The 12,144-nt window shown below is 39.5% G+C and overlaps 1 protein-coding gene across 1 annotated transcript in view; it reads right to left on the bottom strand.

Annotated features, from left to right (window-relative positions):
* The window catches only part of EMC2 (ER membrane protein complex subunit 2), a 41,247-nt gene extending 32,633 nt beyond the window's left edge, over positions 1-8,614 (bottom strand). Inside the window, exons 1-2 of the mRNA XM_048068747.2 lie at positions 8,466-8,614; positions 2,601-2,714 (exon numbers count right to left, since the gene is read on the bottom strand). Coding sequence (XP_047924704.1) covers positions 2,601-2,714; positions 8,466-8,553 — 202 coding nt within the window. The 5' untranslated portion in view covers positions 8,554-8,614. The remainder of the gene's footprint in view (positions 1-2,600; positions 2,715-8,465) is intronic.
* Positions 8,615-12,144: the final 3,530 nt, after the last annotated feature.

Genomic DNA, 12,144 nt, shown 5'->3' with positions numbered 1-12,144 from the left:
CTACAAGTACTGACTGCATTAAGTTGCCTGTAACCTTTCTTCCTCAATGGAACTATCTGTAAGACATATATTCTCTTTTTACTATATAACGTATATAATTTTTTCATGAATGTAAAAATACATACATACAGACAAAATACAGATAACATATATACAGGATTTAAATTTTGTGTTAAGTTAAAAAAAATCAAAATACAAGAGTACATTTATAGCTTATGAACAGCTCTCCTCATTAGAGCAAACCTCTGCTTTGATACTCTATCCCTAATACATGTCAATGTCAAATATTTCACAGAAGAACATTTGTAGTAAGAAGTTTAAATAACCATTTCAGGGGTAGGTATGTGTTTTTCTAATGTGTATTAAAACTTTATTACTTAAGCTTAATAAAAATTAATACAAAGCCAAGGGTTTTACTCTTCTACTTTGAAATCTAGCTCTGTAACTTTGGTCTACTGATTGTCCATGTGAATCCCTACTTTTCACGAAAATTATAAAGTGAATAATAAAACCCTCGCCCTTTAGGCTCAATATTCATTTAGCTATTTTTATTTTTAAAACTCTTCAGTAATGATAAAATATTTTTTTTTCTTTTCCAATTACATTGGATGCCTTCTGCCTGAGGACGCAAGTTACAATGATATTGAAATAAATCTACCCCACCGCATCTACTATTTTGCCTTCTGTATGCATTCTGGAATTAAGCACTGTAATATCCAGGGTTTTTTTTGAGAATACTTTAAGCAACAAGACATCCATCACATATAACTCATTCACCTTTCATAGCTATCCAATAAAGAATTCTATGTGAGCTGTAGGTCTTGTTGCTGCTGCTGTTTTGTTTTTTAAACTGCACAAAGTTGCTATTCTGACAGTACTTTTTTTTAAAAAAAAGCAACCCAATTATGTAAATAACTTACAGATACTTTTATGCATTTGTTAAGAAACTTAGAAATACTGCAGCTAGTTAATCTAATGAATCCTGAATGTCAGGTTTATGAAACAACAAGACACGTACATCATGAAAAGGTCATATTCAACACTGACAAGAAAGGAATGACAAGTAGTGACTTTGCTTGTGTTACTTAGGACAGTGTTTCAGAAGGGCACTGGTAAGATCTGAGAGGAATACCAAAATCCTCAATAACCCCTCAATAAACAACAATTCTCATAAATTATTAACAACATTGTAATGAGAAAGTAAAACCAAAGTTAGTTTTCATTTTTTTTCTATAGCAGAGGGACATGATGACAATTCTTCTGCAGGTGACTGTATTAAGCCCATCCTGCCGCCTACCAGCAAGTGCATTCCTCACAGTTACAGTGTAAGACAAGCACAGAACATTGTCTTCAGGTACTGAACCTCCAAATGCACTTCATGCTTCACTGCTATGCAGTCTTTTACATGATATATACAACACGTGATTGATTCTTTGGGTAGATTATCCACATATTTTTATTTAAAGCGTATAACATTGGCCGTGGCTAAGTTCCTGAGAAGTGAAAGAGCTTCACAACAGAATTACTGCCCAGAGGTTCTGCATGGCAGAACCAGCGCAAAATACTGACATGAAAGTAATCCTACCTGTAGAACCACGAAGCCAACACCAAAAAACGCCTCACTTAATAAATTAATGAAGCAAAATGTTTTTCTGAAGTAACTATGTGACTTCTGGAACACTGCATGCAGTTAGGTATCCAAAACTAAAGTTAACTTACTAAAGCTGAACAAAGTTATTAGAATACTATCACTTATATTAGTGAATACATTGTATTATTGTGGCTGCAAAAATCCACTATACAACAGCAATTAAGAAAAATTCAAGAACTAAAATAAAAACGTATTAAAAGAAAGTCTATATAAAATTATCTGAACTATAAAGAAGGGAGAATAAAGAAAAAAGAATGAGCATTAAAATAAAAACCTGCCTGTGTGACACTTTGTTATACTTTGTTTTACATTATGCTTATAGTACAGAGTGCTATTGTACGGTTGTGACATGTTTCCAAACAATTCTTTTGCAGTACGAAATATCACATGCCAAGTTTCTGTCTCCTCCTGTCTATGAAGTTAGTATAACGCAGTTAAAATAATGTGAAAATAATAATTGCATGCATAGTGAAAATGCAGAGTTAATCTTCAACTATAAAATCACAAACATAATGATATAATAAAAATGGCCTTAGTATTAATTTCTGCAGTTTGTGTGACTTGATTAAGGAATAGCTTTCTCTGTTATAAAATTATCCTTTCAGATGTTTGCTGTGCTGTTGAAGAACAGAAAATCAGTCAAATGACAGCTACATAGAAGAATTACGTTACTTCACATAATGAACTAACTAATAGTATAGCAAACTAAGTGTTCTAGCAGGTAATTTTTCCATCTGTTTTCACTGCACCCCATATTTGGGAAACAAATAAAATCTGGGAATTTTGGCAACCTGATATAATAAAAAGTTAATATATATTTTACCAACACCAGCAGATACACAAAGGCAACACAGAGGTATAATACAGAGTCTGAAAAGAGAAAAACAAAAGCAGACAAGTGCATAAAATCCAAAAACAATGGATGCTGTAAAAAATAATGTTTCCTTACTGTCATCTCCAAGCTTAGAGGCATATTCATTAATTAACTCTTCTCCAACATCCACTATCTGTTCACTGTTTCGGTAGTTTTCTTCCCTCCATTTTCTCATTTTATCACGCATATCTGAGGGTAAAGAGGAAAAGAAATCAGAAGAAAATATTGCAATTTCCAGGTAGTAATGGAATTTGAAATTTATTTCTTGAAAATATGCATATGAAGAATGGTTTAGAGAGCAATAGGTCTAAAAAAGTGACTTCCACTATTAGAAGAAAACTACTAGAGAACAGGTAGATGTACTAGACCTCTGGAAATGTACCTCAAACCTTGCTTATGCTGTAATATAAATAATCAATCCAACTTCTAAGTTTGCAGGCTATTTAGTTAATAAAATATGCACTAGAAAAAAATACAAACACACACACAAAACTGACACCTGGTTATCCAATAAATAATACAATTTAATGGACGTTACTCAGTGTTAGGAAACACAAGCTTCAGGAGTTTTCTTCCAAGTAGTATTACACTTACATTTACACACCATAACCAAAATTGCACTTCTGCTCCATATACTTTCACTTGAAGAAAGAATGAGAAAAACGATGAGAACTCAATCACTGCTCATTTTTATCAGCGTAGGAAAAATGTTATAAAATTCTATTCCAAAGAATCTGCACGCTCGTACCAATGGGAGCTGCAAGACAGACGTGGAAACAAAGTATTTCTATGCCAGGGAAGTGCTCAGAGGTGAAAACTCTCATTGCTCATCTAGATAAGATAAAGGCAGTTTCCTGTAGCTTTAGGGTTTTTGTTTGCTTCCAGTTCCAAGAGTACGTTAACTATGAACTGGATCTCCGAGTCCACAGACATACTCAAGGTCATCCACAGAGCACCACCCAGCCTAGGTTTTATTCATCTTTTGGATCAGAAAATTGCTAAGAATGACTTTGTGCACGTATTTACACTTCTATGCACGTATGTGTCCCATACACAAGAACACATTTTGGGGGCACTCAAGGAAAACAGTTTTTGCTATTAAGTAGTGGTTTTACTCCTAGGAAGGTACCACGAAAACCACTGCCAGTATTTTATTTAACTTTACAACAGCTGGAAAAACAAACACAATGGTAGATCTAAACACTGACAGCTTTTCTTGCACTTCAAAACACACAGTTAACATAACTGACAGCCAAAAATTCAGCACTGACTTTTCTTCCATCTACCTGAAGTCATCTCGGATCACTCATAACACTGTTATTGTGCTACTTTTTGTGTTTTGAAACTTGACCAAAACCACCACAGGGTTACGTTTCATATGCATGAGCAAAGTTAAACTGTTCTAGACACATGATGGTCCCTGGAAATTCAAAGTTAGACAGCAAGAATGTGAGAGAACACGAACAGTCACAAAACCTGACAAGCTACACGCATAAAAGCAAATAAGCCATCTGATTCCTAACTACACATGTACTTGGAAATTATCAATGCCTCCATTCCAGTGCAGTTCCAAATGGAATAGTGTCTAAATATGTACTAACAGAATGTACATCTACCATTCCTCAACCAGTTACTGAATTTACCACAATGGAAAAAAAAAGAGCATAGTATATCAGATGATGACTGAAAAAATGAAGTAAAACTAGATGTTCTCATTCATATGAATCCATCAAAAGGCTCATTAGTTTTAGAAGTATTGAATTCTAAATTAAAGGTAGAAGAAAATACTAAAAACTATAATAAAACTTATCAGGACTTTTTAGAATGTTGTCAATTTTTTAATACAAAAGCTATCAAAAGAGTCAGGCAATAATAATTTCAGTCTTGGAGGCAAATGTACACACGGTACGTAATACAGGGTTGGACAATAGCACTCTGGGATTAAGAAATGTCTAGCTTTAATTACAATTACTCCTCCGTCATGTATGTGGGTTGGTCTTGAGCAACTAATGAACCTGGTTTAGGCTCTCTCTAAGTCAGCAAGCTCTGCCTATATGAACCAAAACATTTTAAGTTCAAAGGAAGAAGCACACTTGCTATGAAATCTGTTGTTCCCTAAAAACGTGCATGCAGGAAGCCAAACGAAGTAACCATTATTTTATTTTTGTTTCTGTTAAGGTGTCAGTTAATTTGGCCAGATACTAAGTAATCCTTCTATAAGGACTCATACTTTGTTTAGTTGGACCAAAGGTTTTAAATCCTCAGTATGGAAGACCTGGTCTTCCATACTCAAGCAACAGTCACCAGAAGAACTACTCAAAAGATTGCAAAATACTCTTTTAGCTTGTTTCTAATTTATATTAAAAGAAATGTAGTTTAAAGCATAAACCAGCTGTCTTTCCGCCCCCGCCTCTTGTTTTTGGTATTCGGTGAAGAATGATGGACTGACTGCAACAAGAGCTGCCCTGAGAGCACCTCAGGGTCTCCAGAAAGAACTTCTGTGCTACAAAACCAGCTTCTAAAACAACTTTACAAAGGTGTATTTTTCTGAAAACTTCCACTCATGGGTCAAATTCATCTTTACTGTGTTACTGAAATCATGTTGAATATTTATGAACGGTCTCCACCAAACTGTATCTGGCTTAAGAGGGCTTACAGAAGGCTGCACATCACCAGTTAGCACTGACAAGCTAACCTACAGCATCAGGCTGCTCTGCCAGGCCTGCAGTTCTTGGCTCTCTGCCACTCCATGGAGTTTCTAATTCCTGTACATAAAAAGGAGACAGGAACGATAATGCCATTTTCCATGGGATAATCAGCAACAATGACCAAAAAAAAAAAAAGCCTCAAATAAATAAGCTGTAAAATATATATGATGCAGGCCCACATTGCACTTACCTAAAGTACAATTTAATCACTGTTGAACACCCAACTTTGCCACAAAGAACACAAGTGAAAAATGAAGCAAGGTACACAATGTAATTCACATGCCTCACATTCATTCTTCTTCTCTAACCCCCTAATCCCTGTTTCATCTCTGAGCAACATGTAATTAAAGCCATCCTGTTTAAGGACTTATAATATATGAAGGACACTTTTCAGATAAATACCAACCATAAACCTGGTTGCAAAATCAAGCACTTTGTTCGGATTCTTACTTAGGGACTAGGTCACAACACTACCGGGATCATCCCATGAATGAAAAACCTCTTTGTACTGGGGATCTGTTGAAATACACATGGAGTAGAGAGAAAGCCTTCTTCTCTGAGAAGAGTCTTTGTGCAGCCTGTTGCAAGAATTTGTTCGCTTGTTAAGAGATGCAAAATCAAGTAAGAAAGGGGAAAAAAACACCACCATTTCACAGAATCATCTAGGTCAGAAGAGACCTCCAAGATCACCTAGTCCAGCCTCTGACCTAACACTAACAAGTCCTCTGCTAAACCATATCACTAAGCTCTAAATCTAAACGTCTTTTAAAGACCTCCAGGGATGGTGACTCAAACATGTGCTTCTGAAACAGACGTAGACCCTTGTACCAACACAGGTCTTCAAGGTCAAGATGCTCAAAAGGCTTGAGCATCCTACACCTGACCTGCAGTCTGACTTGGAAGACTCCTCTGGAGATATCCAAAGCCTGCCTGGATGCCATCCTGTGCAATGTGCCCTAGGTGATCCTGCTTGGCAGGGGAGTTGGACCAGATGATCTTCAGAGGTCCCTTCCAACCTCGGCCATTCTGTGATTCTGTGACCTTTACATTAAAGCCACGTTGACTCTGTAATACCCTCAGCCAAAACAAGGCAAGGCTAATTACAGAGAACATGTGTACAGCCAGTGCACATTACTGGTCCGCAAAACATCCTACTTCTCTTCCCAATCACTGACACTTTAAAAATGAGAGGAAAAAATATAAACATCTGATTTTATACTTGAAACAGTTTATATTCAGGCAAAGGAAAAACGGAAAAAGTTATTTTCACAAGCTGTTTTCAGAGCAACTTTTGGGAAATCCTAACAATAAAGCTAGTAATACTCCACACAATTTTCCTTCCCATGCAGTGGCCTCCCCACGAGTCTCTATTTCAGTTGAGCTTCACAACTGTTATTACCTTCTCACAAGACACATAAAAGTACTGGCAAGCCATCTTTTTCCAAAGTGCTAACTAGCCTAAGGACATCAAGGTAATGCAAGTGAGCATCAAAGAGAAAACTAGCTACAAACAAACCACCATGCACGCTGGCAAGGAAGCCCTCTTTTTCATCCTTAAGCATCTCTTTTCTATACCAGACAAAATATTTTCTGAGATTAATGCAATTTGACCTGAAAACCAAACATTTCAAATTCCCTTTTGTTTTACTTTGCAGTCTTCTAGAAAAAGGTGCTGGCTACTGACATCTGCTAAAATACATCCCATGTTCCTCCTCTTTCCCCACTCTACAAAACCAACCCAACCAATAATCTATGCTGAGAATTATTAACTTTTTTCCCCCAGCTGCTCAATTAGTTTTTCATAGATTAACAATAAACAAACAAACAAAAAAGATCACACTGCTTCTCCCTAACAATGCATTATCTTCTCTACCATATAATATTTGCAACTCATTGGAGTACTTAACTAAAGGTTATTCCTTTATGGACAAAACTATAGAAGGATTAACTTTTTCCTGATGGGAGACTAATGGGCTCCAGTGCTATATGGACTTGCATTTGAACATGTGCTGTTTGTGAGATGAGCCACTCACAATTTAAGGTAAACCATAATAACTACTGCCATAAAAAAATCATTATGATCAAATGGATAGCAGAGCTATAAAAATCTGTGAAGCAGGCTTTTCAAAAACTTGACGTTCATCTTCAAGATCTAGCAAAATATGAGATAAATTTCAGGCATTCAAGCCAATAGTGGGTTTCTTAGATTTAAAGACTCTTGCCGTTTCATCCTAAACCCTGACTTAAACTAATTTACCACTTCTGAGGCTTTAACTAAAAGAAAAAGGGTTGACCACAGGTACAACAGAAAATTGATCAAGTATTGACATACTTTATCGCAACAGGTTTAGGGCAATTGAAGAAACGGAGAAGCCTTTTCTTTCAAATTGAACCACCGGCTTCCCCCTCGCACAAACAAGGGCAGAGCAATTGAGAAAAAAAATCAGTTTCTGGCCAACAGCAGTCACATCCACCAGGAACCTTGGAAGGAGAACAACCTGAGCAGCAGTTGCAATGGTTCAGAGCTGCAGCTCCTTGTAGAGGAGCTTAGGACAATGCACCAAAAGAAGCCCGTGTGTAGCTTGATCGCCAGGAACAAAATTAAGTTTTTCTGAACTGCTCTTACCAAACTGATAATGGCCATGAAGCATAGCTTTAAATATGGTAGGGAAATAAAGTTTAGCTGGTGTTTATAGAATTTTTGAATAACATGAGTGGTGAGGAACACGTCGTGGGAAGAGACAGTGGCACCAGCCAGCAGGGCCTGGATCCAGGTGCCTCTGGTGGCACCACCAACAGCCTGGCCGGTATCCTGCTGTGATCTGCAGCGCCCTGGGCCAGCAGAGCTTAAACACAAACCTGAACGAGTAATTAAATTTGGTTAGAGCTCAAAAAATAAGAAAAGCGAACTGACACAAACTGCTGACCCGGTTCAGTTGTTGTTTATTTTCTTGCAGGTGCACGAGGGGGAAACAGCAGCGATGCCCCCCAGGGGAGCAGGGGGTCCTTCAAGCACAGGGGGGACCCGCGACCCCCTCAGGCGTGCCCGGCCACCGGGGCCAGCACGCCCCGCGGGGACACCCCGGCCCCCCGCGGCTCCCCCCCGGTGCTGCCGTGCTCCAAGCCGGCCCCCCGAGGGATGCCGAGATCCTCCTCCGGCCACAACGCCCCCTGCCAGAGCCGCCCCGGCCTCCCGAGCCGCCCGCCCCCGGCTCCCGGTTCGCGGCGGTACCTTCCCAGGTCACGTCGTACATCTCCGAGACCTTCGCCATCTTGGCGGCCGCCCCGTGACGCGGCGCCGTGACGGCCCCGGCCCTCATTGGCGGCGATGGCGGCGGCCGCCCGCGGCGGGGCGAGGCCGGGCGGGGCGAGGGGGCGGCCGCCGGCGGGACCCCGCCTGAGGGACGGCGCTGGGGGATTCGTGCTCGCCCGAGCGTCGCACCAAGGGTCGGCAGGAGGCTGTAGGGCGATCCCCAGAAGAGCCGTTCTGGGCAGAGAATTAATAAAAAGAGGGCGTTTGGCCTCTCGTGGTTTTGGTGTTTGTCTTTTTTTCTTCCCGTCCGCCATTTGGCCGTGTGTCCCCCCAAGGCCGTGTGTCCCCCTGTGTCCTCAGGAGCTGCCAGGCGCCAGCAGAGCCGCTGTGTCTCAGAGAAACACGGCGAACAGCTCTGCTATCCCTGGCCGCTGTTAGCACAGCTTCCATGCAGGCCCGCCTGGCAAATGGAGTGACCAGCTCATCGAGGCCTCTTCATCAGGGCACCAAAATCCATGGGTCAGCCCCAGATGTCACCAATCCTACTGTCCAGCAAGCTCAACCACAAAGCCATACTGAGCTAGATCGAAAGCCCACCCAGTCCAGTATCTTGTTTCCTGCAATGTCCAAAGCTGATGCTAAGGAAAATTACAGGACAGGGCAACTGTAAAGCAGTGCTCCCCTGATCTCAGCAAATGTTAGCCTGGGACATCCTGAATCAGATGCCATTACTGTCTGTAAATAAATTTGCCTCATTTTTTAATCTGTAGATGCTTTCAACATCCGGTTCAGGTGGCACAAAGCTTTACAATTTAAACACATGCTGCAGGAGGAGGCACCCGCTTTTGTTTGCTTTAAGCTTATTAACTACTAGTTCGTTTCATGCTCCCAGGGCTGGTTTTGGAGAAGACAAGGAATGGTGGGTTTCTGTTCATTCCTCAAACCACTTGCTGTTTTATAAACCACCCAGATGACAAATTTCAGGTGCTGACTCAGAGGAGTCCTGAGATAAGTTGCAGACAGAGGTCTGCCGGTGACCCACGGGCTGTGATGTGCTGCATCAGGCCACCTCTGTCCCTCTCTATCCTTCAGCTCCGTAACTTGTGCAGGCCACAGACTATGTGGATGGAGGTTTTTGCAGTAACGTACGCTCTTGATTTCAGCACAGCATAAGAAATAATTGTAACTCCACTTCCAGAGCAATATAAACTAAAAGGATGTTCAAAAATGTTTTAACCTCAGATATGTCGAAGGATTTATTTATTTATTTATTTCAGAAAGTATCACTAGAAACTTACTTGTTTCTCATTCACTTTCAGCTCTGACAAGAGCTCTTCTAGGAAAGGCATCAGACTCCATGATAAAATCCATCCCTAGCTCCATCAGTAAATGTGCCCTACTATCCGGAAAAAAAAAAAAAAAAAGTGTTTCTGTATTTATTATGTTGCTTACTTTGAACTACAGTAAACTACTAATTCCTAACACCAGCTGCAGTGTAATTATGTGTAATGTCTTTGACAGCTGAAAAATCTAAACTAGAAACTAGAATTCAAATGATCGTCTAGAAAGACTGCATATACCTGATTTTTCTTCCCTCAGAGGTGTTCTTTAATATTCTTCTAAATCACTGAATTGGAAGACCACCATTTAGACCTTGTACAACAATGCAGTCTTTCCAACTAATTCTACAATGCCTGTGTCTGTGAACACTTCAGAAAACATATATGTATTTATTCTCATAGTATTCCTGTAGGGTAGATAAATCTTGCTCCTGTTTTACAGATAGAGGAATTGAATACAGAAAGGTTTAGTGCCAGGTCCATAAAGGATTTAGTACACACCTGCTCTGCACATTACAGTGTAACACAGACATAACTGAGGTAAACTGAGAAATTAGCTTGCAGAGGGCAGTGCTTCAGGATTGCTGAGCTAGCAGTAATGCATAATGTGGGAGACAGACAAAACTTTTAAGCATACAAATCAAAATTTTTGATCCCTTTAAAAGCCTTGTCAGCTGCCACCTGATGCTGAATGTACTGAAATTTGAGAAATGTGTGTTTGAAGTGTTTGCGAGGGGTTCTGACTCACTTCCCTGGACATTGAGCTTTGTGCTTCTGCACCTGCCCAAAACTTTCTGTCTCAGCAGGACATAGGAAATTGTGCCTCACAAGCGCTTGGTCCAGTTACTGTTCTCAGAGATAATTCTGACCTCTCTGTTAGCTAGATTTAGACAGCTCTCCAGTTATTTTGGATTGCTTCCTAAGACATGCAGCCCTCCACCTGCATTGTAAGAGGAGACTGGATCCTGTAGTTATGCACTGTAAGTGTTGCCTACTGCATTTTTTGGATGTAGTCTTGAGCAACTTGCCTAAAAACACACACGTTGTGTTCTGCTGAGTATAAAACTGACCCTTCCACTGCATTCCTCTCTTCTTACTGTGGAAGAGAGAACCTTTCATACTCACTAAGAGCGGGGAATTATGGTTATGATATCCATTTATGCCAGATAGTGTTATAGTTGGAAACAGAAATGTTTTTGGTATTAAGATTTTTCTTCTTGGAAATGAAAACAGCGGTTTTGAAAACTGTTTTGTAATGCCAATGAGCTCCATCACTTAATTCAAAGTTGAAAGCGTTTTGCTAATAAAGCTTAAAATGCTCTGAAAAGGCAATAGTCATGTGAAATCTGTTTTCTGGATCTGACATGTTCTGCTCTTGTGCCACTTCTGCAAGAAACAACAGGAAAAGTAGTGATCCAAATTTCACATAATAATGTTAAAGGTGTTTTGAGGTGACCGATTAAAAAATGCAGAAAGCTCACAATAAGCTTGTTGTATGTATCACAGCTAATATTACATATTACCAATTTAAAAATTAAAAATGCATCATTTTTTTTTCTCAACTTCTTATTAAAAAAAAAAAATGTCTCTTTTATTTTGAAATCCATCAGTCAGATCAATCATAATTCAGTCAGAATTACAGTTCGGAGAGGTGACACATACCAAGGAAGAAGAACATAGTAATTGAATTCACAGTTTACCAATGTAGAAAAGCATGGAAGTCTCCATCCTGTGTATGAGATACAGGGCATATAGAGATATTTGGGCTCAGTACCTAAAGGATCTAGAACCTATTTTAGCTAGTAATATCAAGGTTAATTCTGTATTGTAACAATGGTGGCATCCTTCAAGTAAACGACAGGTAAGAGAAGACAACTCTGGGACATCTGTGACACAAGAAAAAATGTACATGTATAGGATCCATGGAAGCTGGGAATTGATAAAGTACATATTTTACTTTGTCTTTGATGCCAACCAAATGATTCCTTTGTTTGAACAGTAGTTCAAGAGTGTGGACAGGCTTCTCTCTCAGGCTTCTCTCTCAAAGAGAGAACTTAGAGATATTATTAACTTGTGTAGTGATGGTAAAGATGAATCCCAGAAAATAAACTAGTGGATGAATAATATAGGAAATTCAAGCCATTTGAATCATAAGATCATATGAATTAAGGACTCTGTATTTAATGCAGCTGCCTTTGAACCTGATCCTACCTGACACTTATTTATTAAATTTGGAACTTTAGACAGTACCATACATCTAGTTTAAAATTTCCCAACATGAAAGAAAAATAGGTAAGAAAATAAATTAACGAACTTCC

Source organism: Anser cygnoides, chromosome 2, assembly GCF_040182565.1.
Source record: "Anser cygnoides isolate HZ-2024a breed goose chromosome 2, Taihu_goose_T2T_genome, whole genome shotgun sequence".
Taxonomy (NCBI): Eukaryota; Metazoa; Chordata; class Aves; order Anseriformes; family Anatidae; genus Anser; species Anser cygnoides.
This window is presented reverse-complemented; position numbering and strand designations above follow the sequence as displayed.